The following is a 27,907-nucleotide window of genomic DNA, read 5'->3' as shown; positions in this document are numbered from 1 at the left end:
TTAATCCCGCCCCGATCTCCTTTCCATCGGGCCTTTGTTCAAATGTCACCTCTTCAGAAGAGCCTTCCATTATCCTTTCTAACATAGCTCCTCTTTCACTGCCAACACCCTACTCTCCCCTATTTTTCTTTATTGTGCTGGCCACTATATGAAATTAAATTTATTTTTTAAAATGCCTTTATTGTCTCCCTCAGTACAATGCAAGCTCCAAAAAGGAAAAGACTTTGCTTTAGTCACGTGCTATATCCCAGAGTCCAAACAAGGCCGAGGACACATTGAGCGCTCGATGAATAGTTTACTGATTTAATAGGTTAGGCAATCACACCGTTCACAGAGGGATTCTTTGCCAAACGGCGGAAGGGTAAAGCGCCCTACATGTCGATACACGCATGCGCGGAAGATCCGGGAAGTGTGTGAGGGAAAGGGGTGGAGCATAGAGAGGAGTCTCGCGGACAGAGGCGGTTGGATCCCAGAGCGCGAGGGGGAAGAAGACGGCTTGGGGCGAAGCGCGCGTGCGCACTGTGACCACCAGCATGCCGCGGCAAAGGCGTTTAGGGTGCCGGAAGGCGGGGTAGTGGTCTTGCGCGTGCGCAGTGCCCACGGCGGCCCCAGGCTCCCCGTGTGTGAGTTGTGATGGACTCGCGCAGCGCGTGCGCAGTGCGAACGGCGGAGGGATTTGATGCTGGTTCCACCCCTTGCCCTGTCGCGAGCCGAAGCCGCGCGGGCTCGTGAGCAGCGGCCTGGTACGCGCGGTAGGCGAGCGACAGAGACTGAGGGACGCGGACGCCGCCAGAGTCGAAGCCAGAGCAGGATTATCTGCTGCTGAGGGGCCGCCGCAGCCGCCGCGAGCCCCCGGACCGTCGCTAGGCCGAGGAGGGCGCCGCGCGGCGGGTGAGTGCGACTTAGTGGCCTTACCGGGTGTGGGGCCGCTACCCACAAGCCCCTGCGGTGTGCCCCAGTCCCTTCCCCGCGGTTGGGTCCCCTTCCCGCGCCACTGCCACAGCACCTTTTTGCACCCCTTATCCAGAGTTCTCTGGTCACTTAGGCCCTCTTCCCATAGTCCCCCTCCTCCTCAGCGGCCACTACCCACAGGCCTTTGCGGTGTGTTGCCTTTTTTTCTCGCCTCCACCGACCCTTACCCATAATTCATTTCGCCTGTGGGGCCCAGATCTGTTACCCACAACTCCCAGGCTTGAGGTTTGCTACTTTTGATCCCCTTCCTTGATCGGAGATTTTCTGCGACCCTCGCCCCATAACCTGTTATCCAAGGAATGGGACCACCAGCCGCCACTGCCTTGGACCTCCTTTCTCAGGATCCTTGATGCCCCCACAAGCCCCCAGGGACCCTCAGCCCCGCAGTTCCTTGCTCAGGACTTTGAGACTTCACTACTCAGAAACCCTTTTTCAGTCTTTGTTTCCCTTACCGGCTTCGCCCCACCTTCGCACAGCCTTCCCTCCAAAACCTGCTTTCTCTTTCAGATTTATTCCTTTCCCCTGTGGCTTAGGAACACTCTGTGCCTCTACAGAACTTGTTCTGATACTGAGATTTTGCCCCTATTTCTCTCTTTCCTTGGAAGTCAAGGGGTTATAGGGGCCTCATCTCTCCCAGCCCACCCTCATATAATGTGGTCCTGCTTCTGCTCTTAGACTTGGCAAGATGACCCAGTTCCTGCCACCCAACCTTCTGGCTCTCTTTGCTCCCCGTGACCCCATCCCGTACCTGCCACCCCTGGAGAAACTGCCACATGAAAAACACCACAATCAACCTTACTGTGGCATTGCGCCATACATCCGAGAGTTTGAGGTGAGTTCACTGAGCAGACTTGGACTGGGTTGGGTTCTGGAGGCCGTGGGGCTGGACTGGGGAGTCCAGTCCCTGGCCAATTTTCCAGCTGGGTGATTTAGGCAGGTGACTTTTATGCTCAGTTTCCCAGTCTTGCTTGGGGTTGATAATGCATCCCTTGTTGGTTTTTGTGGAAGTTCCGTAACTACCAGTTGAGGATTCAAGCTCTCGAGTTAGGTAGACCTTGGCACACCATTTATCAGCTGTGTGACCTTGGGCAAGTGGTGCATCCTCGTAGTGCTTTGATCGCTTCATCTACAGCAAGGGGATATTAGTATCTTTGCTGTAATATTGACGGAGAAATAACTGGAAGTTTTATGTCACGGGGCTTGATACTAAGCAGTCAGCAAATGTCAATATTTATTATTATATTTACCATTTTTGTCACTAACAGGGTGATATTTGTAAAGGGTTAGCACCAGGTGATGGGCTGCTTAAGACCGTGGGCTTGAGATTTTCAGGATAAACTTGAATAAATGACTTGGGCTCTTGGGCCTTAGTTTTTTCATTTGTGAAATTGAGATAACAACTTCCACCTCTTAAGGTGTATCAGAGAACACCTGAGAAATGCTGCCAGAAGTCAGAAGAAGAAAGTTCTGGCATTGAGTGGGAAAGGGGAGATGGAGGAAGTTGCAGAGCAGAAGTTAGTAGCGAGATGACAGAAGATTGGCTCTTTAGTGGGATTTGCCACCCTCATTGAACTGGTACTTGGAAAATGTTGTTCTCCAGTTACACTAATTTAATCGCTACAGGCCAGTGGCAGACATGGGTTATGTGCCAGTTACTATTTGATGAGAGCTTGCTGAGGCCTTCAGGAACTGCTCTGGCCCTCAGAAGGTGTCCAGTTGTTTACCTCTGAGCACTGCACTGTCAGCTCCTTTTGCTTCAGGCCTGGTCCCGATTCCTGTTTATGACAGAGGACAAATATGTTGCAGGTTGATGTTCTTGATAAATACAAGAGAGTTTCTTTCATTTTTCTAGTATTTTTAGAGAAAGACTACAAAGTAAAAACTCAAAATTTTTTTATTAAGTTCAACGGGCATAAAACTCCTCTGTCAGATTGCTGTAGAAGTTTCTGAATACCAATTCCTGGCTTCTCTACTTCTCTTGTCGCAGACCAGTAACAGTTCACAGATTTCACAGATAGCATTGGTCCATGGACCGTGCTTTGATCTGTGCCTGGGAACTGTCCATGTTTGTTTGTGCACGCGTGTGTGTAAACACGCAGGGGAGCGTGGCCAAGATATTTATTATTTCCTGGCTGGGTGTCTCATGCTGTTGTCCCCTGTCCCTCCCACCCTGTCACCTCTTATTGTTCCCAGGACCCTCGAGATGCCCCTCCTCCAACTCGAGCAGAAACTCGGGAGGAGCGCATGGAGAGGAAGGTATGTAGTGTCTGCCTTCTGGCCCCACATCCTTTTTTGCCTCTTTCTTCAGGATGTTGCCTGACATCAGGGCACTTCTGTCTGTATTCAGTTGTCTACCTTTCTCCTGACAGAGACGGGAAAAGATTGAGCGGCGACAGCAGGAAGTCGAGACAGAGCTAAAAATGTGTAAGTCTCTCCTTCCTCGTTTCATCTCTCGTTCAAGCACTCCTGTGTTTCTCTCCGCCAGTCCACCCCAAGACTTTAATTTGGGAAAACAGGTTGTCAGTTCACTCTTTTAACCCCACCATTTGCCACGCACTGTATTTGGTTTAGGCATTTAAGCAGGGGAGTGTGGAGTAAGGGTGAGCAGGAAAGGAGCCCGGTACCTTGGGCTGCCTCCTGTAGGGGCCTGGACTTGGAGAGGCTCCCACAGCCCAGCCAGGTCTCACAGGGTGAGGCAGTGAGGTCCCGGCTAGTGAGGCAGTTCTGGCTCCACCTTAGCTCCCTGATCCTTGGACTGCGGATGTTTCATCTCTTCCAGGTACAGGAGGAATTAGAGTTTGGGATAGGGACCTTGTAGCCATTGACCAGACTTCACAAGAGGGTCGCATATCAACCTCCAATGGCCCTTTCTTGTTAGGGCGAGGCCTTTTTAGTTAGGGCTTGGGTTTTCCTCCTATACTTGTGCGTCTATGGTGAATCACTTCACCCAGAACCTATTCCCTGGAGTGGCCCATTCCTCAGGGAGCTTATGCAAATGCCTCACAACTGCAAGCTGGGCATCTAAATGAGAGCTGTCTGAGCCCTGACTCTCACTGCCTTCCTGTCTTTTCTTGGATGCCTCAAAGGCATCTCAAACTCAGTGTCCAAACCACAATCAGGATTTCCTCTCCCCAACAACCTGGTCTTTGGATGTTTCCTTTGCTGGAACATGGTCATCCAGCTTTGCAAATCATGACCTCAGTCATGGCCACCCAGTTTGCTTTTAACAACTTTTTCTTGCTATTTCCCCAGCTTGTCACCAAAACGTATCCCTGTCACAAATCTGAGCCTTCTCTCTGTGTCCACCACCCAGGGCCCCTCTAGCCTGGACACGCAGTCTAATGTCTAATGGGGTTTACCTGCATCTCTGTCCCCGCCAGGTTCTGGAGGGCTTTTTTTTTTTTTTTTTCCTAATCTGTGCTGCACAGCCTGTGGGATCTTAGTTCCCTGACCAGGGATCGAACTCTCACCCTCTGCATTGGAAGTGCAAAGTCTTAACCACTGGACTGCCAGGGAAGTTCCCTCTGTGGGGCTTTTTAAAATACAACTCTGATTGTACCTTTCTCTGCTAACACCCTTTTGGCGGGGGAGGGCGCGCCGCACGGCCTGCAGAATCCTAGTTCCCTAACCAGGGATTGAACCCGGGCCCTCGGCAGTGAAAGCGCAGAGTCCTAACCACTGGACCGCCAGGGAATTCCCACACAGCCTCCTTTTGCTTTCAGCACAAAGACCAGAGTCCCTTCCCTGCCCACTGAGGATGCATTCTGCCCATGCTCCCCTCCCCTCCTGCTCCAGCCAACACTGGCCTCTTCTCATGCCTCTTCCTTCCCAGATGGTCTCCTGTCACTGGGTCTTTGCCTGGGCTGTTCCCTTGGTCTCACATGATATTTGGTTTATATGGAGCTGCCCTTCGTATCTCTGTCAGCGTCTCTCCTCAAGGAAGCCTTTCGTGACTTGCTTGCTCTGGTCCGAGTCCCCATGTACATTGAAAGCCCTGAGTCCTGCTGCAGGTTGGTCACTTCAGTCTGCAGGAAGGATTCATTGGTGAATATCTATCTTACATTGGTTCATAGTTGCTCCAGGAAGGCAGGGTTTGGATGGAATTTGCTCACCATTGTGGCCCCAGCTCCTGTAGGACCTGGCTCACAGAACTGTTGGCAGCAGGTAACTTGGGAAACCTTTCAGCTCTGCTGCTGGGGCACAGACCTTGTAGTCTGTCCCACATGAGTTGTTTGTTTTAATCTTATTGGAGTACAATTGCTTTACAATGTTGTGTTAGTTTCTGTTGTAGAACAAGGTGAATCAATTATAAGTATACATATATCCCCATATCCTCTCCCTCTTGAGCCTCCCCCCCATCCTCCCTGTCCCACCCTTCTAGGTGGTCACAGAGCATCGAGCTGATCTCCCTGTGCCATGCGGCTGCTTCCCACTAGCTATCTATTTTACGTTTGGTAGTGTATATATGTCAGTGCTACTCTCTCACTTTGTTCCAGCTGCCCCTTCCCCGCCCCCCCGGCCCGTGTCCTCAAGTCCGTTCTCTACGTCTGCATCTTTAGTCCTGCCCTGCCACTAGGTTCATCAGTACCGGGTTTTTTTAGATTCCATATATGTGCGTTAGCATACGCTGTTTGTTTTTCTCTTTCTGACTTACTTCACTTTGTATGACAGGCTCTAGGTCCATCCACCTCATTACAAATAACTCAGTTTTGTTCCTTTTTATGGCTGAGTGATATTCCATTGTATATATGTGCCACATCTTCTTTATCCATTCATCTCTGACCCACCTGAGTTTTAACCCCACCTCTGCCACTTACAGCTGTGTGGCCTTGGATAAGTCACTTCTCCTGTTGGAAATTGTTTTCCACACTTTAAAAATGGGATCCTGGCATGTTAAACAATACTGAGGATGCAGTCAATCAAATTTAGAATGTGGGAAATTGTATAGGACAAACATGTGATCCAGTTTCTTTAACAAATGTTAAAAGGGTGGCAGGGGGCCGGGAGTGAACCAAATGGATTAAACAGTCAAAAGGCACCTCAGCCAAATGGTAAGTGTGGAGCTTGTTTGGATCCTGATTTAAATGAGCCAGCTGTAAAAATCTAGTTTTGAAACAGTCAAGGACATTTGAACACTGGGTCTTAGTGAAGTTAAGGAATTAATGTTAACTTTTTAAGTCGTAATAGCAGTACTGTTGTTACTTTTTTTTTTTTTTTTTTTTTTTTTTTTTTTAGCAACTACAGTGGTATATCTGGGGTTTGACTTAAAATCCTGGTGGGGTTAGAGATGTAACAAGTGTAGCCATGTGGTGATAGTTGAAGCTGGTTCGGAGGGGTTCGTTACACTGTTCTCTGTTTCCTTAAGTGTTTGAACTTCCCTGTGAAAGAAAAGGAAAAGAAAAGGATGGGTCAAGTATAGTAGGGTTTCTCTGCCCCTGAGAGCCTCCATCCCCAAGTACAGAAACTTGCTGTGCCTTGTCACAGTTAACAGCTACCATTCAAGGGGACCTTGCTCCTTGCTGAACACTTGATGTATTGAATACGTCATGATTTTGACTTACAGCTTCCAAGTGCAGCAGGGGTTATTGCTCCCGCTTTTAAGACAGAAGGTGGAGGTTTGTGGAGGCCGGGTATGTTTAGCAAGAGCAAGAGTTCTGAGATGCTTTCTTCGCCATCTAAAAGCCTAATGAGTTTTCTCAGCTCCCCAGTCCAGTCCTTTGAGTCCCTGCTCTGGGCTGCTACCTACATAATCCCTTTAACCAAGGATTTCCCAAGGGCAGAGTTGCCAGCGGAGCGGAGTGGAGTGAGGGTGTGTGCATGGTGACTGGTGAGCTCCTCTTCAACTTCAGTTCATTGTCACCCTCTTGTAGCTCAGATACGTGCGTCCTGTTGGCTCAGCTGCACGAGCTTTTACCTGTGGTCACACTCCTGAGCCTCTTGGTTAAGCAAAAACTATAGAGACTCGTGTGGTGTGCCTGGGGTGGTTTCCCCTTTTGTCTGCCGGGCACCTCCGGGCTGCCCATCAGGAAGCTCAGCGCTCTGCTGTCTGGCCTCCGTCCACTCCGCCAGGCAGTGATCGGGGTCCCACTCTACTGCTCCTGCTGTACCTGTTAAACCACCTGCTGCCTGGTGGTGTGAGGTTTATTTCCTGTTAAATACAACTTCAGGTCAAATGTTATCTCAATGAGGCCTTTCCTGACCTTCCCATTAAAATTCTTCTCCCCATCTCTCTGCTATTACCGGATAGAACTAGATGGTTGCCTTATTTACCTTGTTTACCTTCAGCCTCCCTCCAGTAACAGATGAGCTCCAAGAAGGCAGGCATCTTTTTTGTCTTTGTTGAATCCCCAGCACCTATGGGAGTTTCAGGCACAAAGTGCTTAATATCTGTTGGGTGAATGGATGCAGATTGAGACATTTGGGCACAGAAAATTACAACCCAAAGGGATGAGGTTTGGTGAGGAAGTGAGGGGCAGGCACAAAGATGGAGTTGTTTTCAAAGGCTACCATCAGTTTCCAGGTAGTCATTCCCTTAAATTTGGGTTCAGTCTTCTGTTTTCCAAGAAATTCTCTAAAGTCGTCCTGAACTTAGTTTATGTCTGCAGCCATCCTCTCTCATGGGAAACAGATCTGTGACCTTTAATTCTCTGGCTTCTCTGAGAAGCTAACACGCGGGGGTTCAGCCTGGGGCCTGGGCTGTGAGGTCAAGCTGGGATGTAAAGCTGAGCTTGGCCTCTCTGCTGCCTGACACTTCTCCTCTTCCATGCCTCAGGGGTTGGTTGTATTTCCATTTGCAAAATGATGGTAAATAAGTCTCAGTCTCCAGCAGTGTCTGAGCCTAATTATGTGTTCAATAAATTATTAATGTTATTCTTTTTCTCACATTCTCATAGAATATGGCAAGTTCTTCAGAAAGTAGCACTGTATTGTAGAAGAACCGCCTCCACTGGCAATGGGCAGGGTGCCTTTGGGGCCCTGGCAGGAGTCAAGAGCCATTGTGTGTGCTGGGGCCACCATACTTGGTGAAAAAGACTTCTTTCTTCCCAGGCCTGACCCATCAGAATCACCTATGGAGTTGGTTTTGTAATAAGAGTCTGGTTTCTGTCTGTGGAGATGATTATTCCTCAATGGTCTGGCGGTAGTAAGGCTGGGAGTAAGAATCTGACCCGCCTCTTGTGGGCTCCAGCACCAGCCGTGGGTTCCTCCCTGAGGCCACAGGGCATAGGGCAGAAAGCAGGGCTTGGCCTCTGCTAGGCTTCCACTCCCAGTCTTAGGGTTGCCTGATCTCAGGTTTCCCCTGGGGCTGCAGTTGCAGGCCCTGCCTGTGGGTGGCACTGTGGCCGTGCAGGTGAGAGAGGAAGCTCAGCGCCTGGAGGGATCAGGCTGCTTCTCCAGAGATGCCCCTTTGCGCTTAGTTACACCTGCGAGGGACCTGGGCCTCAGGATACATACGTCTGAAATGGCAGTTCGGCTGGCCCCCGTCCTGTCAGCTTGAAGTCAGTCTTACGCCCTCCCTTCGTCAGCCTAAATCAGCCACTTAGATGAAGGCTGCTGTGCTTCGGGGAAACCAGGGCTCGGAGGGGCATGCCCAAGGTGGCCAGGTGACCAAAAGTTCTGGGTCTCTGCCCGTCGGTCTGTTTCTGTCTCGCTCTACGATACTGTTGGCACCTTCTACTTAGAAATTCTTTTTTTCCTGCACAGGGGACCCTCACAATGATCCCAATGCTCAGGGTGATGCCTTCAAGACTCTCTTTGTGGCTAGAGTGGTGAGTCCCCAGCTCCCAATCCCTGGAGCCCCAGAGGAGTCTTGGAACCCTCGACTGCTGAGAGCTTGGGTGTGGGCAGTAGACTAGGTCCCAGGGATGTTCTGAGGGCTTCTCCCACTTAACTTCATTTCTGTCTCCTTGTAGAACTATGACACGACAGAATCCAAGCTCCGGAGAGAGTTTGAGGTGTACGGACCCATCAAAAGAGTGAGTGGACTGGGGCACGGGGAGTTTGAGTTGGACGTGTGTGGAGGGAGGGAGGAGGCTGGCTCCCAGCCCTGAGGATGCATTGCCTCGTTTCTGGCTTCGGAGTCCATGGCCTGGGTTGCTGTCCTGACTGCACTTCCATGCGGTAGACTTGGGACAGCAGAAGGACAGCAAAGAGGTAGTGACTACTTGCTGCTGATTTAGAGCACAGGTCGGCAAACTACAAAGTTGGTTTTTGTAAATAAAGTTTTGTTGGTATCCAGCCAGGCCCATTTGTTTACTGTTGTTTGCGGCTGCTATTGCCTTAAGGCAGAGTCGTCGGGGCAGTTGCGAAAGAGACTGTATGGCCCTCAGAGCTGGAAATATCTGCTGTCTTCTCTATACCTTTATAGAAAATGTATGTTGATTCTTGTTTTAGAGCAAGGTTTCATGTTTAACTGACATTTCTTCATTTAATTTAAAAGTCACTTAAGTGCTCTGGGCTGTAGCAAGGGCTTGAGGTCATCGTGCACATAAACTGCGAAGCCCAGGGCCATTAGAGCAGCAGTCACTCTGGGTCCTTGAAGGGACGGAGAGAGGGTCTGAGGTGTCTGTGGCTGGCATCACCCAGCCCAGGGCCTGGCATACGGGCTGTGTGATTGACAGGGTGGGATTTCCCTGTGTCAGAGCTGACCTCTGCCCCCCAGATACACATGGTCTACAGTAAGCGGTCAGGAAAGCCCCGGGGCTATGCCTTCATCGAGTATGAACACGAGCGAGACATGCATTGTGAGTACCTCCCGCCTGCACCCTGCCCTCTGACCCTCTCTCTTCTCTGCTGCCCCAGCCCCTTCCCGTCGTCTGTCCCCACCCCCCTCCCTGCCAAACCTGACATTAGCAATGTCTCTCTCCTCCTCCCTCTGTTTCTGATATATCTTTTTTTTTTTTATATACGTGTTTTTTTAAAAACAAAAACCAAAATCCCCCACAACGTGTGTGTGTGTGTGAACCCGGGGAGGTAAGTGTCACACGTTGAACCTCAGGGGCAAGGAGGGAGCCGGGCGGCGGCTGGGGCTAGCAGGAGGTGGGGGGAGGGGTCGGAGTTTCGGGGAGCCTCTCCCCGTCCCCCCCTCCCCCCGGAGTTGGGGGCGGCCAGGTTAGAATGAGGACTGGCCTTTGAACCTGCCCTCTCTTCCCCCAGCTGAACTGGGGCTGGGCCACCTGACCCTCCGCCTCCCCACCCCGGCCCCCGCCCTGCTCCTCAGCGGGCAGTGGGCCGGTTGGCGTGTTCAGCGCCTGCCCCCACGTCTCCAGAGCCCCCTTTGAGGCCGCGGCGGCATCCACGTGGGCAGGGATGGGTGGGTGGGGGCGGGCAGGGCTGCGGCGTGTCCAGGGGCCGCCGTATTAATTGACTGTTCTTATTGTCACTGCAGCCACCACGCAGCTGGCTTGCAGCTGATGCTTACGCTCCCCTTACAACACCTCAGTGTATGGTTGGTATAAGGGTTTGTATCATGGGTAAGATCATTCAGCACCGCACACCAGCCCAGCTTAGCCAGGCAGCTCAGGAGCAGCGAGGCACCCCTCCTCCCATCCCCAGCCGCCCCCTCAGCCTCCCCGCACCCAGAGCCCTTTCCTCGTTTGGGTGCCCTTGGTCCCATCTGCCCCCATCCATCTGCTCTCCAGTAATCCTGCTGATCCCAGGAGGGGAAAGATGAACCCCGACGGGAAAGGCAGCCGGCCTCTCCAGCTGGGCTCGACCCAGCCCCCTGACTTCCCTGGCCTCATGACGTCAGTGGCAAGGTGGCGGGAATACTGAAGACGGGATGCACGGGGACCAGGGCTCCACATGGAACCCTTCAGCCCTCCGCTCCCTGCCCCTGCGCCTTCGCGGGGCTGCCACTGTGGTGGCCCTGGAGAATCGTCTTGCCTGCTAGATTTGGGGTGCTCTGCCCCCTCCTGTCTGCCTTATCATGGCTGAGGCCTCCCGAGAGGCCGTGGAGCCCAGCGGCCCAGCTGCTCTCCAGAGTGCATGGGATTGGGGACTGGGGTGCGGGAGGGTTCGAGTGACAGGCCGTAAACAGCAGAAGGTGGTGTAGATTTTCCTGAAGACCCTTCCACTGTCTACAGACCTAAGAGAGGGAGAGAGAGTGAAGCCTAGAAATACACACGTCACATGTTTTCTCTGCTGTTACTCCCGGGTTGGGCCTCTTCTGGGGTTTGGGACACAACCAGAGCAGGGTTCCTTTGCTTGACGGTGTTCCCAGTCCTTAACTTCCTTTCCCTACCACCCTCCTCTGGGTTCAGGGGCCAAGCGGCCCCTCCGCCTCAGATCATGGGCAGCACTCCATCTCCTGGACCCCCAAGGCTGTCCCCTTGGGTGCCAGCCTTTGGGCTGAAGCAGGTGGTGGGAGGGAGTGTGGAGTTCGAGGTGGAGAAGTCATTCCACGTGCTGAGAGGGGGTGGGCGTGTGCCTAGTTCAGCATGGACTTTATTGGGGAAAGGTGAAGGTGGACAGGTTTGCTAAGGCCTCCCTAGCCTTCTTTTTAAAATCAAACTAGATAGTCCCACGGCTTTCCAGCTCCCAGACTTGATGTTAACCCTTGTCTCCCCCTCTTTCAAGGCCTCCGTAAGGTTTCTTTGGGGTCCACCACTTCCTCTGCCTGTCTCCAGGTGGTGCAGGAGATGTGGTTCCTCTCCCCTTCCGTGGCTCCCTAGAATCCCTTCCCTGTAGCTTTAGCTGACCCCGTGGTGGTGGGTGTGGGGTCTGTGCGCGTGCTCAGGTAAGCTTGGGGGCTCCAGGTAAGCGGTCCCGTGTCCCCCCCCGGGAAGCCCGCCTCCTCGCCAGGCCCCCAGGAGTTGCCGAGCCCCCCCCATCCCGCTCGGTTTGGACACCCGCAAGGCCGGCATCGGTAAATGGCACCTTTTTCTCTTCCTCTGGTTGTTATTTGGGGGGGAGAGGGCTGGGGCGGGGCCGGGTATTGTGGCTGGTTGAGGACAACCCCCTAGGCCAGGGCTGGGGGTGGGAAATAGGGACTTTTTTGGCCTTCCCGACAGCCCCACGTGAGACAGGCCGGGGATCAGGCCTGTCCTTTGCTGTGCCCTGCCCGAGAGCAGGACGTGCCTCTCCCCGCATCTCCCCCTCTACTCCTCACCCTTCCCGAGAGGCTCAGGCTGGGCTTGGCCTCCCGGCGTGCGTTGAGCTGGGGGTGTGGAGTGAGATGGGACAGGGGCCGGGGTTGGGTGGCAGTCATCTCAGGTAAGGCAGGAATGTTCAGTAGCACCGCACATCTCCCGTGCCTCCCTCCACTTGCCCTCTCCCCCGCCTGCTGTAGGGGGCCCCTCCAGGCCCCCGGGAGCACCATAACCCGCCCTTCTGCTCCCTGCCATCTCCTAAAGATTTCTCCCACCCCCTTCTGGTTCATTTTCTGTTCTGATGTCTGTTCCCCCCACGCTCACCCTCCCCCCCAAAAAAAACCACAGAAAAAGGAAACCGGTGTGAACTGGGGTGCAGAGCGGCCCGGCCGGGCCTCCTCCCCCAGCATGATGTTTTAGGGTGCATGCCTGGGGTTGTGGAGGAACCCTCCCCCACAGCAGAGTCCAGCCTTGAGTTAACCTCCAGTTTCTTTGCAGCGACTTTGGCCACCTTGGCGGGAGGGGGCTGCTCTGTCGAGTGGGAGTAGGAGTGGCCTGGGAGCCCAGGGGGGTGGTTAGGGTCAGGATGGTGCCTGGGAGTGGTCTCGCCCCCCAATAGTGATTGGGGGTTGGTAAGGAAGCAGGTGCTGAGACGGAGCAGGCCCCTCCTGGTTTGGGAGAGGGTTGGTCTGGCTGTCAGTTGCCTGGCTGGCTGGTGGGCGTGTGTGTCTGTGTGTGCGCGTGTGTAAGTGTGTGGATGGGGACACGGCCGGGGGGTGGGGATGCCACAGAGCTGGGCCTTAGCCTGACTAGAGGACCCTCTGGGGACTCCTCCCCCCCTCCCCCTCCCCCTCCCCACATCTGTTGCAGCCGCTTACAAGCACGCAGACGGCAAGAAGATTGATGGCAGGAGAGTCCTCGTGGACGTGGAGAGGGGCCGCACCGTGAAGGGCTGGAGGCCCCGGCGGCTAGGTGAGCACATCCTGCTCAGGCTGGGCTCGGGGTCCTGCCGGCTGCTTTCTCACCTCTCTTTTCTGTACCCTCTGCTGCTTTCTGTCTTCTCTTCCTCTCCTAGCTGCTCACATGGTCTCTCCCTGTCTAGCTCAGCCTTTCTCGTCACCATCTTTCTCCTGGTCTAGTTTCTTACTCTGGGTTACTAGTTAGGAGCAAGAGTACTGACGTTGAGAAGCCAGTCTGGGGTCGGATTCCAGCTTACGTAATTCCTGGCTGGTGGATTTTCCCTTCTTCCTGCCTCATTTTCCTCATCCTGGAAAGTGGGAATAACGGCAAGAGTTCAGTGAGCTCAGCATCTCAGTTAGCCAGCTTGGCAAGTGGCCTACGGTCGGGCTTGTGAAAGTCACTCTCTCATCCACTTACACTTTGCTCCTGCTCATTTGTTCATTCATTCATTGATTCAGCAAACGCCAGTTTGATCACCAGCTGTGTACCAGGCTTCTAGTCAAGAGCAAGACATACATAGATAGCCTCTGCCCTCAGAGACTCCTGCATTCAGCCCCCCCACTCTCTGTCTCTAATTTGTAAGTAGCCATCTCAGTCAAGGTCAGTTTGGTAGCAAGCACCAGAAATACATTTGAGCTTCTTAAAGCATAAAGGGGCCTTGTTGATACAGAATCCCAGTGTTTTGGAGCCCAGAGACAGGCGATGCCTGTGGGCCTCAAGAGGACCTGGTAGCCAAACCTGAACGGTCAAGAGCCACCTTTGGCATTTCTGCAGCTTGCTTCTGCCTTGTTTGCTGTTCGTGTGGACTGGTCTCTACTGTGTCTCTCCGCACTGGCCCAGTGTGGCATTCCACAGCCCAGTCCTGGATGAGTCTCTCTGCGTTACGGGGCGGGTGTATCTAAGTGGCTCAGCATTGGACGTGGACCTGGGGCTGAGGTCCTGCCATCCAAACATGGCTATTGAGGACCAACTCCTATGAGGGTGAGTGACACAGTTGTCAGAGAAAATGATCTTCCCTGTGCAGACACCCCAGGTGGGTCCAGTACCCTCTGCTCTTATTTCTGCCTCCCAGCCCGCTGTTGTGATGCTTGACTTGCCTTTGCTGAGTAGACCACACACTCAGTCTGCTGAGTCTCTGAACTTAACAGACGGGTTCTTATCTCACTCTGGTTTCTCTGGGTTGGAGCGAGTCCTTCAGAGTCTGCTGTTTCCGACTTGCTGATGCTGATACCTGGTGCATCTTGACCCAGTGCATTGCTACATGCAAAAAAATACATTTAACCCAAACAGAAGTTTTATGAAACAGTAATTATCTTTTCTACAGGCAGTATGTACTAGTATTTTATATTCTGTTGCTTTATTATTATTATTTTTAATATATTGGTTGCAACCAATCACATTTAATGATGTGATCCATTGCTGGGTTGTGACCTGAAAATTGAAAACACTAGTCTCTTCTGCCCTATACCTGTGATATTCCAGAAGCCTGGTCGGTTGCTTGTCCCTATTTGAATGTCTTTGATATCCAGGCCGCCTCTTTTCCTTTTTCACCCTCGTTGCTGAAAGTCATTCCTTATATGGAACCCCAGCCCACCTCGCCGAAGCTTCCTTCCAGGCAGTGTGGGGCAGAAGCGTGCGTGAGAGGGCAGCTTCCTGGGTCTCAGCTCTGCCCTCGCTTGCAGAGTCACCCCGGGCAGGTGGCTTTATCTGAGAATGTTTCCCCATCTGAAGAGGAGACCATCCGCTACTCCTTATAGTTGTTCAGTCATTTGACTGCTTGCTGCACATACGATTTTATATCCTGGGTGCTGTACCACGTACAGTCACAGCGAGCAGAGCCAGACATCGTCCTGACTTTGATGGTGCGTTACAGGCTGGTGGGAGAGGCAGCTGTTAACTCACACATGTACATGTAAAATCGGAAACTCCACGTGAAGTTCTGAGAAGGAAATGTATGTGAGTCGTGGAGAACGGCTTCATCTGGTAGGTCAGGGCAGGCTTACTGAGGAAGCATTGTTTGGGTTAATGTGTGAAGGGTAAGTAGCAGTTAACTAGACAAGGGAAATGAGATTCTAGGGAAAGAGGTGAATGATCCCAAAAACTGGGGCAGGAAGGAAATGGAGACCATGAGGAGATTGGGAAATGCCTAGGACATGAAGAGCCAGGGCGCCTTGCTCTAGAGACGGGAAGGAACCAGCCGTCTGCCTGACGTTGCCTTTAGGCTGTGGGGAGCCATTGATGGCTTTGGAGCAGATCACGTTTTCTGTTAGGCCATTGCCGTGCCTTCGGGTGAGGGTGAGGATGGCTGGAAGAGAGGATTTGCCAGGAGGCTGTGTGGCGTCTGTAGTGGTGAAGATGGTGGGCTTTGGAGTCGATTACAGGTGCTCCCAGCTCGCGCTGCGGAAGTCCTCCGATCTCTGCAGAGCGTGCGTGTCATGTTAGAGAAGTGCGGCAGAAGGTCCTCACAGCACCTGGCCCCGTAGGCGCCGGCAGAGGTGCTTGGTGGCCTTCGCCGCGCTCTTTGCCGCCCCTCGCTCGCCCTGCTGTGGGCCCCGCCCGGACTGACCCGCTGTGGTCTGCCCCCGCCCCCAGGAGGTGGCCTAGGCGGAACCCGGAGAGGGGGCGCTGACGTCAACATCCGGCACTCCGGCCGGGACGACACCTCCCGCTATGATGAGAGGTGAGATTGGGCAGCCGGTGTCCTGGGACGGGGGCGGTCAGCGGGGGAGCCCTGCCGCAAACCTCTGCCCACCTTCTCCAGGCCCGGCCCCTCCCCGCTTCCCCACAGGGACCGGGACCGGGACCGCGAGCGGGAGCGCAGGGAGCGGAGCCGCGAGCGAGACAAGGAGCGAGAACGACGACGCTCCCGCTCTCGGGACCGGCGGCGGCGCTCGCGGAGTCGTGACAAGGAGGAGCGGCGGCGCTCCAGGGAGCGGAGCAAGGACAAGGACCGGGATCGGAAGCGGCGAAGCAGCCGGAGCCGTGAGCGGGCGCGGCGGGAGCGGGAACGCAAGGAGGAGCTGCGAGGCGGCGGTGGCGGCGACATGGCAGAGCCCTCCGAGGCCGGCGACGCGCCCCCTGATGATGGGCCTCCCGGGGAGCTGGGTCCTGACGGCCCCGACGGCCCGGAGGAGAAGGGCCGGGATCGGGATCGGGAGCGGCGTCGGAGCCACCGGAGCGAGCGGGAGCGGCGCCGGGACCGCGATCGCGAGCGCGATCGGGAGCACAAGCGGGGGGAGCGGGGTGGTGAACGGGGCAGGGATGAGGCCCGAGGTGGGGCGGGTGGCGGTGGCCAGGACAATGGGCTGGAGGGCCTGGGCAGCGACGGCCGAGACATGTACATGGAGTCCGAGGGAGGCGACGGGTACCTGGCCCCAGAGAACGGGTATTTGATGGAGGCTGCGCCAGAGTGAAGAGCGCCTCCCACCGGTGGCTCGGACGTGTTCCCGCCCTCCCAGTTGCTGCCGTCCTCTCCCCAAACCTCCTTGGTCACCACCTAAGTTTGCCAGCCAAGGGTAGGAGTCTCCTTGTTTGTTCTGGTCTCTTGGATTTAAAAATAAAGTTAATTTCTTGTTGATAATGGGCATTTGGTTTTTTCACTGCCCTTCCTTCCCTAGAAGAGTGTCACCTTCTGCCTTTTGATAGCCCTACTTTGGTTGGGTTTGACTTCAGCTTTATGACCTAAGGCTGGGGCTAGCCCCAGTACGCCAGAGCTGTTTCAGATGGGATAAGGAAGCCCTCCCTAAGGGTCCTTGATCCCTTTGTATCTTTCTTTCCTTTTTTACATCTCTCCCACACATCCCTTATACGTCTGTTCATACCCCTATCTTGGTGCGGGGATGGGGCTTAGGCATTAGAATACTCAGTGGAAGCTACAGCTTTGTGTGAAAGGGAAGCTGTTAGTCTGAGTTGGAGAGCAGGAAGAAGGGTGAGGAAATGAAACATGAGAGCAACATATAAAAGACAAAACATTCTCTAACACCATAGACAGAAATAAACTCAATGGCTTAAAGACCTAAAGGTAAGACCGGATACTAAAAAACTAGAGGAAAACATAGGCAGAACACACTTTGCCATAAATCGCATTGAAATTTTTTTGGTTCTGACTCCTAGAGTAATAGAAACAAAAGCAAAAATAAACAATTGGAACCTAATTAAAAGCTTTTACACAGCAAAGGAAAGAAACAAAATGAAAAGACAACCTATGGAATGGGAGAAAATATTTGCAAATGATGTGACCGACAAGGGATTAATTTCCAAAATATACAAACAGCTCATACAGCTCAATATAACAAATACAAACAACCCAGTCAAAAATGGGCAGAAGATCAAAATAGACATTTCTCCAAAGAAGACAGAGATGGCCAACAGGCACAGGTAAAGATGCTCAACATCACATTGCTAATTTAGAGAAATGCAAATCAACCACAATGAGAGATCACCTCACACCAGTCAGAATGGCCATCACCAAAAGTCTACAAATAAACGCTGGAGAGGGTGTGGAGCAAGGGGAACCCTCCCACACTGTTGGTGGGAATGTAAATTGGTGAAGCCACTATGGAGAACAGTATGGACGTTCCTTAAAAAACTAAAAATAGAGTCACCACATGATCCAGCAATCCCTGGGCATATATCTGGAGAAAACTCTAACTTGAAAAGACACATGTACCCCAATGTTCATAGCAGGACTATTTACAATAGCTGAGGGAATTCCTTGGCGGTCCAGTGGTTAGGACTCTGTGCTTCCACTGCAGGGAGCATGGGTTTGATCCCTGGCTGGGGAGATGCTGCTTGCTGCGTGGCAGGGAGCTAAGATCACACAAGCCTTGGGGCCAAAAAACCAGTAAAGACTTTAAAAATGGTCCATGTCAAAAAAAAAAAAAAAAAAAAGATGTGGTCTATATATTCCATGGACTATTACTCAGCCATAAAAAAAGAATGAAATAATGTCGTTTGCAGCAACATGGATGGACCTAGAGATTATCATACTAAGTGAAGTAAATCAGAAAGAGGAAGATAGATAGCATTATGATAATGCTTATATGTGGGATTTTTAAAAATGATACAAATGAACTTATGTACAAAACAGAAATAGACTCACAGACATAGAGAACAAACTTACAGTTATCAACGGGGAAAGGGGGAGGGATAAATTAGGAATTTGGGATTAACAGATACACACTCCTATACAGAAAATAAACAACAAGGACCTACTGCATAGCTCAGGGAACTAAGTATCTTGTAATAACCTATAATGGAGGGACTTCCCCGGTGGCGCAGTGGTTAAGAATCCGCCTGCCAATGCAGGGGACACGGGTTCGAGCCCTGGTCCGGGAAGATCCCACATGCCGCGGAGCAACTAAGCCTGTGCGCCACAACTACTGAGCCTGTGCTCTAGAGCCCGCGAGCCACAACTACTGAGCCGGCGTGCCACAACTACCGAAGCCCGCGTGCCTAGAGCCTGTGCTCCGCAGCGAGAGGCCACCGCAACGAGAAGCCCACGCACCACAACGAAGAGTAGCCCCTGCTCGCCACAACTAGAGAAAGCCCACGCGCAGCAACAAAGACCCAACGCAGCCAAAAAAAGAAAAAAGCCTATAATGGAAAAGAATCTGAAAAAGAATACATATATATGTACAACTGAATCACTTTGCTGCACATCTGAAACATTGTAATCAACTATACTTCAATTTAAAGAAAAGATGCAAGAAGATTTGGGTAGAGCAGAAAGTCCTCGCAGGGTCAGGACAGAAAACAGCATACGGCTCATGATGGCAGGTTCACCGTCTGCGTTTTTACTCCATGCTTCGTAATGATAGTAGAGGAGTAACAAAACGAGAGATTCCATGAGCAGTGGAGATGTCAACACACTTCTGGACTACAGATGAAACAGGACGATGGTGAGAACACTTCAGTCTGCTGACCACTTGAGAAGGAAGCCATCCATCAGCCTTGCAGAACCCTACAGATGCTCAAGATTACGACTCCAGGTATAACAAGGGTAGACGACTCGAGTAGGATTTGTACACAGAAAAATCGCCCTCTGTTTCAGCAGTCAGGATGCCTAGGAGCCGGGCATTTGCTGCCTAGGCAAATATAAGACTTACTTTTTTGTCTTTTATAAGTTTCTCAGCCTCAAGGCAAACTTGGTCTGATAAACCAGAGGCAGTCTGTCATGTGAGCTGACTGACATACAGCAAGATTCTAGCACGCTTTAAAAAAAATTTTTTTAAATTTATTTTTGGCTGCGTTGGGTCTTCGTTGCTGCACGCGGGCTTTCTCAAGTTGCGGAGAGCGGGGGCCACTCTTCGCTGCGGTGCGCAGGCTCCTCATTGCGGTGGCTTCTCTTGCTGCGGAGCACGGGCTCTAGCTGCGCGAGTCTCAGCAACCATGGCTCGCGGGCTCTAGAGCGCAGGCTCAGTAGTTGTGGCCCACGGGCCCAGTTGTTCCGCGGCATGTGGGATCCTCCCGGACTAGGGCTCGAACCCGTGTCCCCCACATTGGCAGGTGGATTCTTAACCACTGTGCCACCAGGGAAGTCCTCTAGCATGCTTTTTAACTGCCTCAGTTTTTATAAGCATATAACCAAAGATCCCAGACATTTGAAAAAATTCTGCCAAAAGGGACCACAAGATAAATAGAGAAACTGGTCCGAGAGGAAACAATTTAGGGAATAAAAGAACTTAATACTTCTAGTGTATTTTCATAGATCTCCCAGATGTTGAAGCCAGACTTCTGGGCTTGGCTATGCAGAACAACCCATTTTGGACTAGCCTGGCACAGGCCAGTTATATAAAGACTGGACAAAACACATACAAGTAACTTGTGAAAGGCTTTGGGGAACAACGAATGTAGGCCAGACTTGAGGGGAAAGGAGAGCATACAGAGGTGAACTTCATATTTACTCTTGCTTTTTCTTTCAGGACATTTGCCAGTTTGGTGTGGCAGAATAGACTCAGAAAGTGGTGGAAGACTCTCAGTGGTGGAATAAACTCAGAAAGTGGCAGTCTTCGACTGGGCTGAGTTCACGGAGGTTGGACCAGACACTTGGGACTTGAGGGTGAAATTCCCAGGTGGGGCATTGAGCCCCAGAATGCACATGCAAACTTCCCTCTAGGCATCTGCCAACTCCTAAGCTGCTCGTTGTGGCGAGACCCCCAAGGGTCTCATCGGAAAGCAATAATGGAGGCTAAGTTACTGAGGAGAGAGCTGAGCAGCCACACGGTCCTAGGGGAGACAGGTTGAGGTTCAAAGCCTCTATGGTTTTTAGTACCAATGCTTATTAGCATCTATTCAAAGAGAAAAACAGTAGACAACAGAAACAGACCCAGGGCTTCCCTGGTGGCGCAGTGGTTAAGAAGCCACCTGCCAATGCAGGGGACACGGGTTCGAGCCCTGGTCCAGGAAGATCCCACATGCCGCGGAGCAACTAAGCCCGTGCGCCACAACTACTGAGCCTGCGCTCTAGAGCCCGCGAGCCACAACTACTGAGCCCATGTGCCACAACTACTGAAGCCCGTGCGCCTAGAACCTGAGCTCTGGCAACAAGAGAAGCCACCACAGTGAGAAGCCCGCGCACCACAAGGAAGAGCAGCCCCGGCTCGCCGCAACTAGAGAAAGCCCGCGCGCAGAAATGAAGACCCAACGCAGCCAAAAATAAATAAATTAATTAATTAATTAAAAAAAAAAAAGAAACAGACCTAGACTTGATTCCAATGTTGGAATTACCAGAGACTGAAATAACTATGTTCCCAAAGGAAAAGATGGAGAATTTGAAGAGATCTTTAGGGGACCTCCCTGGTGGTCCACTGGGTAAGACTCCACACTCCCAGTGCAGGGGGCCCAGGTTCGATCCCTGGTCAGGGAACTGAAACCCGCGTGCCGCTACTAAGAGTCCGCATGCCACAACTAAGAAGTCAACAAAGATCCCACGTGCTGCAACTAAGACCTGGCAAAGCCAGAATCAATCAATCAATCAATATTTTCAAAAAAATTTTTAAAAGAGATCTTTAAATTAAAAATTTTAAAGTTCAACAGGAATCTTTAAAAAAATAATCGAATGGAAATTTTAGAACTGGAAAACAGCAGCTGAAATTAACTACTAGATGCATTTGGTAGTTGATTAGATACTAAAAGTGCTAAGGGAAAAAAAGAGGAACTTTCTTGAAGGAGAAATCTCACAATCTTGTTTTTTTCTTTGCCTGCACCGCACGGCTTGTGGGATGTCAGTTCCCTGACCAGGGATTGAACCCGTGCCACCTGCAATGGAAGCATGGAGCCCTAACCACTGGATGGCCAGGGAATTCCCTCCACAATCTTTTTAGGAAGTTAACTGAGGATATACTTTACCAAAATGAGAGAATTAAAAGAGAGGTTCCAGTTCAGCAGAGCAGTGGAGGGAAATCCCAGGATGGCAGTTTCTAGAGAGCATTTGGTCCAGATTGGGGTCAGAGGATTGAAGTTTCCAAGGAGCTTCAGGACAAAAAGATTCAGTAATGTATCTTGTGATGGAGAGTTTGAAAGAAATTAAGAATGTGATGAAGGCGCTTCCCTGGTGGCACAGTGGTTAAGAATCTGCCTGCCAATGCAGGGGACACGGGTTCGAGCCCTGGTCCGGGAAGATCCCACATGCCGCGGAGCAACTAAGCCCGTGTGCCACAACTACTGAGCCTGCGCTCTAGAGCCCGTGCTCCACAACAAGAGAAGCCACTGCAATGAGAAGCCTGCGCACCTCAACGAAGAGTAGCTCCCGCTCGCCACAACTAGAGAAAGCCTGCGCGCAGCAACAAGACTCAACACAGCCAAAAATAAATAAATTAAATAAATTAATTTAAAAAAAAGAATGTGACGAAGGAAACAAAAGTAGATAGACATTACAGAAAAAAACAGAAGCTGTTCAAGAAAGGAAATGTAATCACAGGATAACATTTGAGCTCTACAGCAAACAGTAAGTACTTAGACATAAGGTGAGCGCTTTATTGATTGACCTAAAAACTGGTACCATAAAGCTACCATGGGAAGAGAGGGGAAAGGTTGTAAGAGCAGAAAATCAATGTGTAATATATTGCTAACATCTAAAATTGAAAAATTGAGAAACGGTATGTTACTTAGCTGCAGAAGCAACTAGCTGATGAAACATCTACACCTTGTTGCCTCTTGCAGTGGGGAGAGTTAGGACAGGGACAGGGGCTGGTGCTTTTCATTATTCGTCCTTCTGTATTATTTGATTTTGTTTTGTTTTTTTAAATAAATTTATTTATTTTTGGCTGCATTGGGTCTTTGTTGCTGCATGTGGGCTTTCTCTAGTTGCGGCGAGCGGGGGCTACTCTTCCTTGCGGTGCGCCATCTTCTCATTGCGGTGGCTTCTCTTGTTGCGGAGCACGGGCTCTAGGCGCGCAGGCTTCAGTAGTTGTGGCACGTGGGCTCTAGAGCGCAGGCTCAGTAGTTGTGGCGCATGGGCTTAGTTGCTCCACGGCATGTGGGATCTTCCCGGACCAGGGCTCGAACCCATGTCCCCTGCATTGGCAGGCGGATTCTTAACCACTGCGCCACCAGGGAAGCCCTGATTTTGTTTTTAACTCTGTAACTACGTTATTTTTTTTGTTAAAATAAGAGAAATATACTAGGAAGGAGAGGGACAGACAAACCTACTCTAGTCCTCTCACTTTGCAAAAGCCCTTTTCTGGACTCCATCCCACTAATGGTGAAGTTAACTGAGGATATACTTTACCCATCCAGCTGATGGTAAAGCAACAACCAGACTTCTCCAGCCTTGTCTACATCTACATTTCTTTAGAGCATCTGATACCACTGCCTACTTCTTTTTTCAGAAACACTCTCTTCTCAGGACTTCCCTGGTGGTCCAGTGGTAAAGAATCCACCTTCCAGTGCAGGGGACGTGGGTTCGATCCCTGGTCAGGGAACTAAGATCCCCCATGCCACGGGGCAACTAAGCCCACACGCGTCAACTACTGAGCTCGTGCACCTCAACTAGAGAGCCTGTGCGCCCCAAACTACAGAGCCCACGCACTCTGGAGCCCCCACGCCACAAATAGAGAGAGAAAACCCGCACGCCACAACTAGAGAGAAGCCTGCGCACCGCAACGAAGAGCCTGCGTGCAGCAACTAAGACCCGAGGCAGCCAAAAATGAATAAATAAATAAAATAAATAAAATATTTTTTAAAATTCTTATGGTTTCTCCCACCTGGGGTTTCCTCCTACATTTCTGGCCATTCTTTGTCTTCTTCCTGAATTTTAAATGTTACGAGTTTTGAGGACTCAGTTCTAGGTCCTCTTCATTCTATATTCTCTTGCCTCCAGCTTTCTTGTCCATGCTTATGGCTTTATTTACCACCTTCGCCCAAATTCTCAAAACTGCTTGCAGGCCTTGGATACTGCACAGGCTCTTCAAAGTCAAAATATCCACTATCCCTCCACCAGCATAGACCGTCATAGCAAAAGCCCTCACAAGCACCTTAATATCCCCTTCTCCTCCACCTCCCAGTCCTCATATGCAGTTAAGACACGTCCAAACATTTCCAAATCTGTCCACTTATCCTCCATGCCTCTGCCCTGGTCTCAGCCATCACGGGATTACTGGGATAGCCTCCTGCTCTGTCCCCCTGCTTCCGCTCTTGCTCGCATCCAATCCAGTCTCCACACAGTGTCCACAGTAATCTTAAAATACACATTTGAATATCACATTTTACTCTTAGGAGTTACCATGGAGTCCAAAATCCTCAGCGTGAGTATGCCAACACACAAGGCTGTGCATCAGCTGTATCCTGCCAACTTTTCACCTTCATCATAAACCACTCCAATCCTTACGCTGTTATCCAGCCACGTGGGCTCCTTCTGCCTGGAAGGTGACCCACGCCCCACACCTCTTGATGATCTTACCTCCAAGGGCTCTATGTCAGTGTCCTTCGTAGATCATCACCTCCCCACTCCCAGTTCTGATCACAGCCATAGTTGGTTGTCTACCCTGCCCCCCGCCCACCCATAGACTAAGCTCCGGGAGGGCAGTGGGCTTATCTGCCCTGCTCACCATCGTGTCCATGATCTTGGGCCCAGATGTTTAACATAAGTTTGTCCAATGAATGTGGGAAAAAGGGACAGGAGACAGGTGTGGCGGGCAGGACAGATGAGATGGCAGGCGGTGCAGACAGACAGAGGCTGCAGTAGGAGGGGTCACAAACCCAACCAACAGACCGATGGGGTCTGAGGGCAGGGCAGCGAGACCCGAGCGGTAGCAGGTGGGACGGTGCGCTCACTGGGCCTCGCCTCCGCAGGGGGCGCTCGTCTCCGGGGCGTGGCCTCGCGCAGCCCCGCCCTCCTCGCCGGCGACCGCCAGGCGGGTGCCTCGCAGCGGCGGCGCTGACATGGCTGCGCTGGTGGAGCCGCTGGGGCTGGAGCGGGGTAAGCGCGCCAGGGGCCCCTGCCCACCCCGCCCCGGCCTGCGTCCCGGAGCCCGGTCCCCTGCCCCTCCTCCGGCAAGGCCCGGGCGGGTGGGCGGGCCCGGCGGGGGTGGGCGGGGCGGGGCGCCGAGAGTCGAGCAGTCGGTGGGTGTGGGAGGGCCCGTGGGCGAGCCGGCCAGAGAGGGGGCGCCCGCTGCACACCCCTGCCTGGGTGTGTATGGGCATCCTGGGGACGCAGGGCGCCCGACTGGCCGCAGTCTCTGCCACGGGCGACTGTGCGGGTGTCCGACTGGGACTCTGCCGTCCTTCCCGGCGTCTGCGCTCGCCCTTACTTGGTCTCTGGCCGCATCTCTCCGTCTTTCTCTGCGTCTTCACGCCTCTGACTCTTGTGTGTCTGTGTGCCCCGCCCCCGCCCCGCAGACGTGTCCCGGGCGGTGGAGCTCCTCGAGCGGCTCCAGCGCAGCGGGGAGCTGCCCCCGCAGAAGTTGCAGGCCCTCCAGCGAGTCCTGCAGAGCCGCTTCTGCTCTGCCATCCGGGAGGTGAGAGCAACGCGGCGCCGAGCACAAGCGGGCGGCCGTGGTCCTCCTCCTGGTCGCCCCGAGCCCGGGGACTACGCCTCCCAGCAGCTACCGGGGCGGCCCTCCTTGGGGTGCCCGCGCTTCAGCTCAGGGGTTCTTTGGGAGCTGTAGTTTCCGCGGCCTCCGGGTTGCGGGGGCGGGGCGGATCCTTGGGTGGGAGGGTCTGGGGGCCTGGACTCCTGAGTTGAAGGGAGGAGGGGTCTGGCGGCTCCCTGATGCTGCTGCGTCCTCGCCAGGTGTATGAGCAACTCTATGACACGCTGGACATCACCGGCAGTGCTGAGATCCGGGCCCACGCCACAGCCAAGGTAGGCGCCCCCCCACCCCATTGCCCATGGTATCCACTGAATCACATGGTCTAGCTCAATATCTACCTAATGTCAGTCATTCATTCCTGTTTCCTCCTTCATGATTTTTGCCATATCTATGTACCACCCTTGCTATGATTTATTTATAATGTATTTTAAATAATCTCACATTTTTAGTTTGTGTCGTATAAAGACATCTTTAGCAAAAAAGACATTTTTAGCAACTACAAATGGAAACTAGTACCGAATGCCTGACTAGAAGATAACCAATGAAAACAGTGAACTAGCGTTAAACACTGTAATCTTATTAAACTACAGTTAGATGCTATTTGTTGCTGCTTGCTGGAGGCTCTTAACTCTGTCCAGGTCTTGTTTCTCTCTGTTAAAAAGCGATATTGACAAGTGTTGAGTATTCAAGACGCATGCACACCAAATGGAGACTTTCTCTTTGACAGTCTGAAGTCTCCAAAGTGACTAAAAGGGATGTACTGTCACTACGGAGTGATCTTGTGTTGAGTTGTGTGGCAGACGCCCCGTGCTTGAGGGAAGCTCTCTGGCCTAAATCCCTCTCCCTGGCGCAGATCCTCCACCCTAGTCCGCATACACATCGTGGAGGGGCCCTCACCTCCTGAGGCTTTCTCTCTCCCAGGCCACGGTGGCCGCCTTCACAGCCAGTGAGGGCCATGCACATCCCAGGGTAGTGGAACTGCCCAAGACGGATGAGGGCCTGGGCTTCAACATCATGGGGGGCAAGGAGCAGAATTCGCCCATCTACATCTCCCGTGTCATCCCTGGAGGCGTGGCTGACCGCCACGGAGGCCTCAAGCGTGGGGACCAGCTGCTGTCAGTGAATGGTGTGGTGAGTGGGGAGCTGAGGCAGGGCTGGCTGGGGTCACAGCCTGCCCAAGGTAGCACAGTCGCTGTTTTTCACATTCAGTCAACACACACTGAGCACTGCCTCTGTGTCTGGCCCTGTGCTGGGCTTTGCTGCAGACCCTGAGAGTAATTGGCCACTGCTTCTACATTCGAGGAGTCCCTCTCTGGTGAGGGAGATAGACCCTGACTGAAACAGTCCTAAACCAAGGAGATAATGAAGAAGCACAAAGCACTGTGAGAGCCCAGATGTGGCACCAGACCAGTGTAGATGAGGGGAGTTTTTGCAGATGAAGGAATATTTGAGTTGGGTTTTGAAGGATGAGTAGGAGCTGGTGGAGAAGGGTGTTACTGGCGGAGGGTGTTGTGGGTAGGGGCTGTGACTCTGCACTCCTACGAGGTGAAGAGAAAGGGCTTGGTTCTGATGAAGGACTGGGGCGTGCCGGTGATTAAAATCACTGTGCTTAGAGTAGATGGAGGCACGACTAGGTAGGTGGTTGGGGTCAGTCATGCAGGGACTAAGTGCCATCCTGAGAAGCTGGGACTTTGTCTCAAGCCTCCTGGGGATCCATGGGAGGGCTGTGAGTAGGGGAAGGATAGGCTCAGCCTGGAGGCATAGAAAGACCCCTTTGGGACTCTGTGGGGGATAGACTGAGGGAAGAGACTGGAGGCCAGAAGGCCAAGGAGGAGGCTAGGGTGAGGTCCAGTGGGGAGAGGATAAGGTCTGAGCTGGGGCCTGGTGGTGGGGACAAAGAAGAGGGAGTCAGGGCAGGAGGGATGGGGCTGGGGATCATCGGGCTGCCGGGAGGGAGGGGATAAAGACGAGTCTGGAGGTCTAGCTCGGTGACTGAGGGGATATGGGGCTTGTCCCTGACATGGGGAACTTGGAAGGTTTGGGGGGAGGACTCTGAGCCAAGAGTGACTCTCTCATGAGGACATGAGGCCTTGGCATCTTGGGGTTGGTACCAGGGTGGGGGCGGGGTGAGGGTGGTGGGCCCCAGGCCCAGCTGTCTGCACCGCCCCTGCAGAGCGTTGAGGGTGAGCAGCATGAGAAGGCAGTGGAGTTGCTGAAGGCTGCCCAGGGCTCGGTGAAGCTGGTGGTGCGCTATACACCTCGAGTGCTGGAGGAGATGGAAGCCCGCTTTGAGAAGATGCGCTCTGCCCGGCGGCGCCAGCAACATCAGAGCTACTCGTGAGCCCCTTGCCACCACACCCCTGGGGCCTCCACTGCCTCCGGTGTCCCCAGACTCCCAAACCAGGCCAATGATTTCTGAGGCCCTGATTGCCACCTCCAGCCCTGGCTCCTTTCCCTGGGATTCTGACCCTTGACCCAGGCTCTCACTCCAAGCCGTTCTGACTAAATACCTTGGGGACTCCTAGCTCACTCCCATCCCAAGATCGGGAACCTACTCCCTCTGGAACCCTCAGCCCACTTCCCTGGGCTCTTGGCCCTGGAACCCCAGTCCTGGCTCTCTCCCATGCCTCCCCCGGTCCCCTCCCCTGAGCTTGGCTCCCCTCTCTTCACCCTCCTTTTAGGTCCTTGGAGTCTCGAGGCTGAAACCACAGATCTGGACCCTCACCCCCTCCCCTGTACAGTATTTATTGTCACCAGCTCCTTATTTAAAGATCTTTGACCCTCATTGAGTGTCTGTGTCTGTTCTGCATCCGGGGGTTAGAATGTCTGGAGATGTGGGGGAAGGAGAGAAGCTGA

General features: G+C 52.6%; 2 protein-coding genes across 3 annotated transcripts; both read left to right on the top strand.

Annotated features, from left to right (window-relative positions):
- The first annotated feature begins 661 nt into the window (after positions 1 to 661).
- SNRNP70 (small nuclear ribonucleoprotein U1 subunit 70) lies at positions 662 to 16,601 on the top strand. 2 transcript variants are annotated; one of them, XM_036833218.1, is made up of 10 exons: positions 662 to 891; positions 1,648 to 1,804; positions 3,166 to 3,228; positions 3,342 to 3,396; positions 8,674 to 8,738; positions 8,883 to 8,945; positions 9,632 to 9,713; positions 12,930 to 13,031; positions 15,612 to 15,699; positions 15,808 to 16,601. In XM_036833218.1, the coding sequence occupies exons 2-10, from the start codon at positions 1,658 to 1,660 to the stop codon at positions 16,430 to 16,432; spliced, it is 1,290 nt and encodes a 429-aa protein (XP_036689113.1). In that variant the 5' UTR covers positions 662 to 891; positions 1,648 to 1,657; the 3' UTR covers positions 16,433 to 16,601. The 2 variants fall into 2 exon arrangements, with proteins under 2 accessions (XP_036689113.1, XP_036689112.1); XM_036833217.1 differs by having other exon boundaries at positions 664 to 891; positions 15,781 to 16,601.
- A 7,513-nt stretch (positions 16,602 to 24,114) lies between these two features.
- Positions 24,115 to 27,836, top strand: LIN7B (lin-7 homolog B, crumbs cell polarity complex component). The gene is made up of 6 exons (XM_036832308.1): positions 24,115 to 24,438; positions 24,858 to 24,976; positions 25,252 to 25,323; positions 25,973 to 26,182; positions 27,225 to 27,388; positions 27,733 to 27,836. The coding sequence occupies exons 1-6, from the start codon at positions 24,402 to 24,404 to the stop codon at positions 27,752 to 27,754; spliced, it is 624 nt and encodes a 207-aa protein (XP_036688203.1). The 5' UTR covers positions 24,115 to 24,401; the 3' UTR covers positions 27,755 to 27,836.
- Positions 27,837 to 27,907: the final 71 nt, after the last annotated feature.

This window comes from Balaenoptera musculus, chromosome 19 (assembly GCF_009873245.2).
Source record: "Balaenoptera musculus isolate JJ_BM4_2016_0621 chromosome 19, mBalMus1.pri.v3, whole genome shotgun sequence".
In the NCBI taxonomy this organism is placed as follows: Eukaryota; Metazoa; Chordata; class Mammalia; order Artiodactyla; family Balaenopteridae; genus Balaenoptera; species Balaenoptera musculus.
This window is presented reverse-complemented; position numbering and strand designations above follow the sequence as displayed.

Excerpts from the sequence above, each read along its gene's own strand:
- SNRNP70 (XM_036833217.1), top strand. The coding sequence starts at position 1,658 with ATGACCCAGTTCCTGCCACCCAACCTTCTGGCTCTCTTTGCTCCCCGT. Across the intron at positions 1,805-3,165 it reads CATACATCCGAGAGTTTGAG|GACCCTCGAGATGCCCCTCC; the intron begins GTGAGTTCACTG and ends TATTGTTCCCAG. Across the intron at positions 8,946-9,631 it reads TGTACGGACCCATCAAAAGA|ATACACATGGTCTACAGTAA; the intron begins GTGAGTGGACTG and ends TCTGCCCCCCAG.
- LIN7B (XM_036832308.1), top strand. The coding sequence starts at position 24,402 with ATGGCTGCGCTGGTGGAGCCGCTGGGGCTGGAGCGGG. Across the intron at positions 24,977-25,251 it reads TCTGCTCTGCCATCCGGGAG|GTGTATGAGCAACTCTATGA; the intron begins GTGAGAGCAACG and ends CGTCCTCGCCAG. Across the intron at positions 26,183-27,224 it reads TGCTGTCAGTGAATGGTGTG|AGCGTTGAGGGTGAGCAGCA; the intron begins GTGAGTGGGGAG and ends CCGCCCCTGCAG.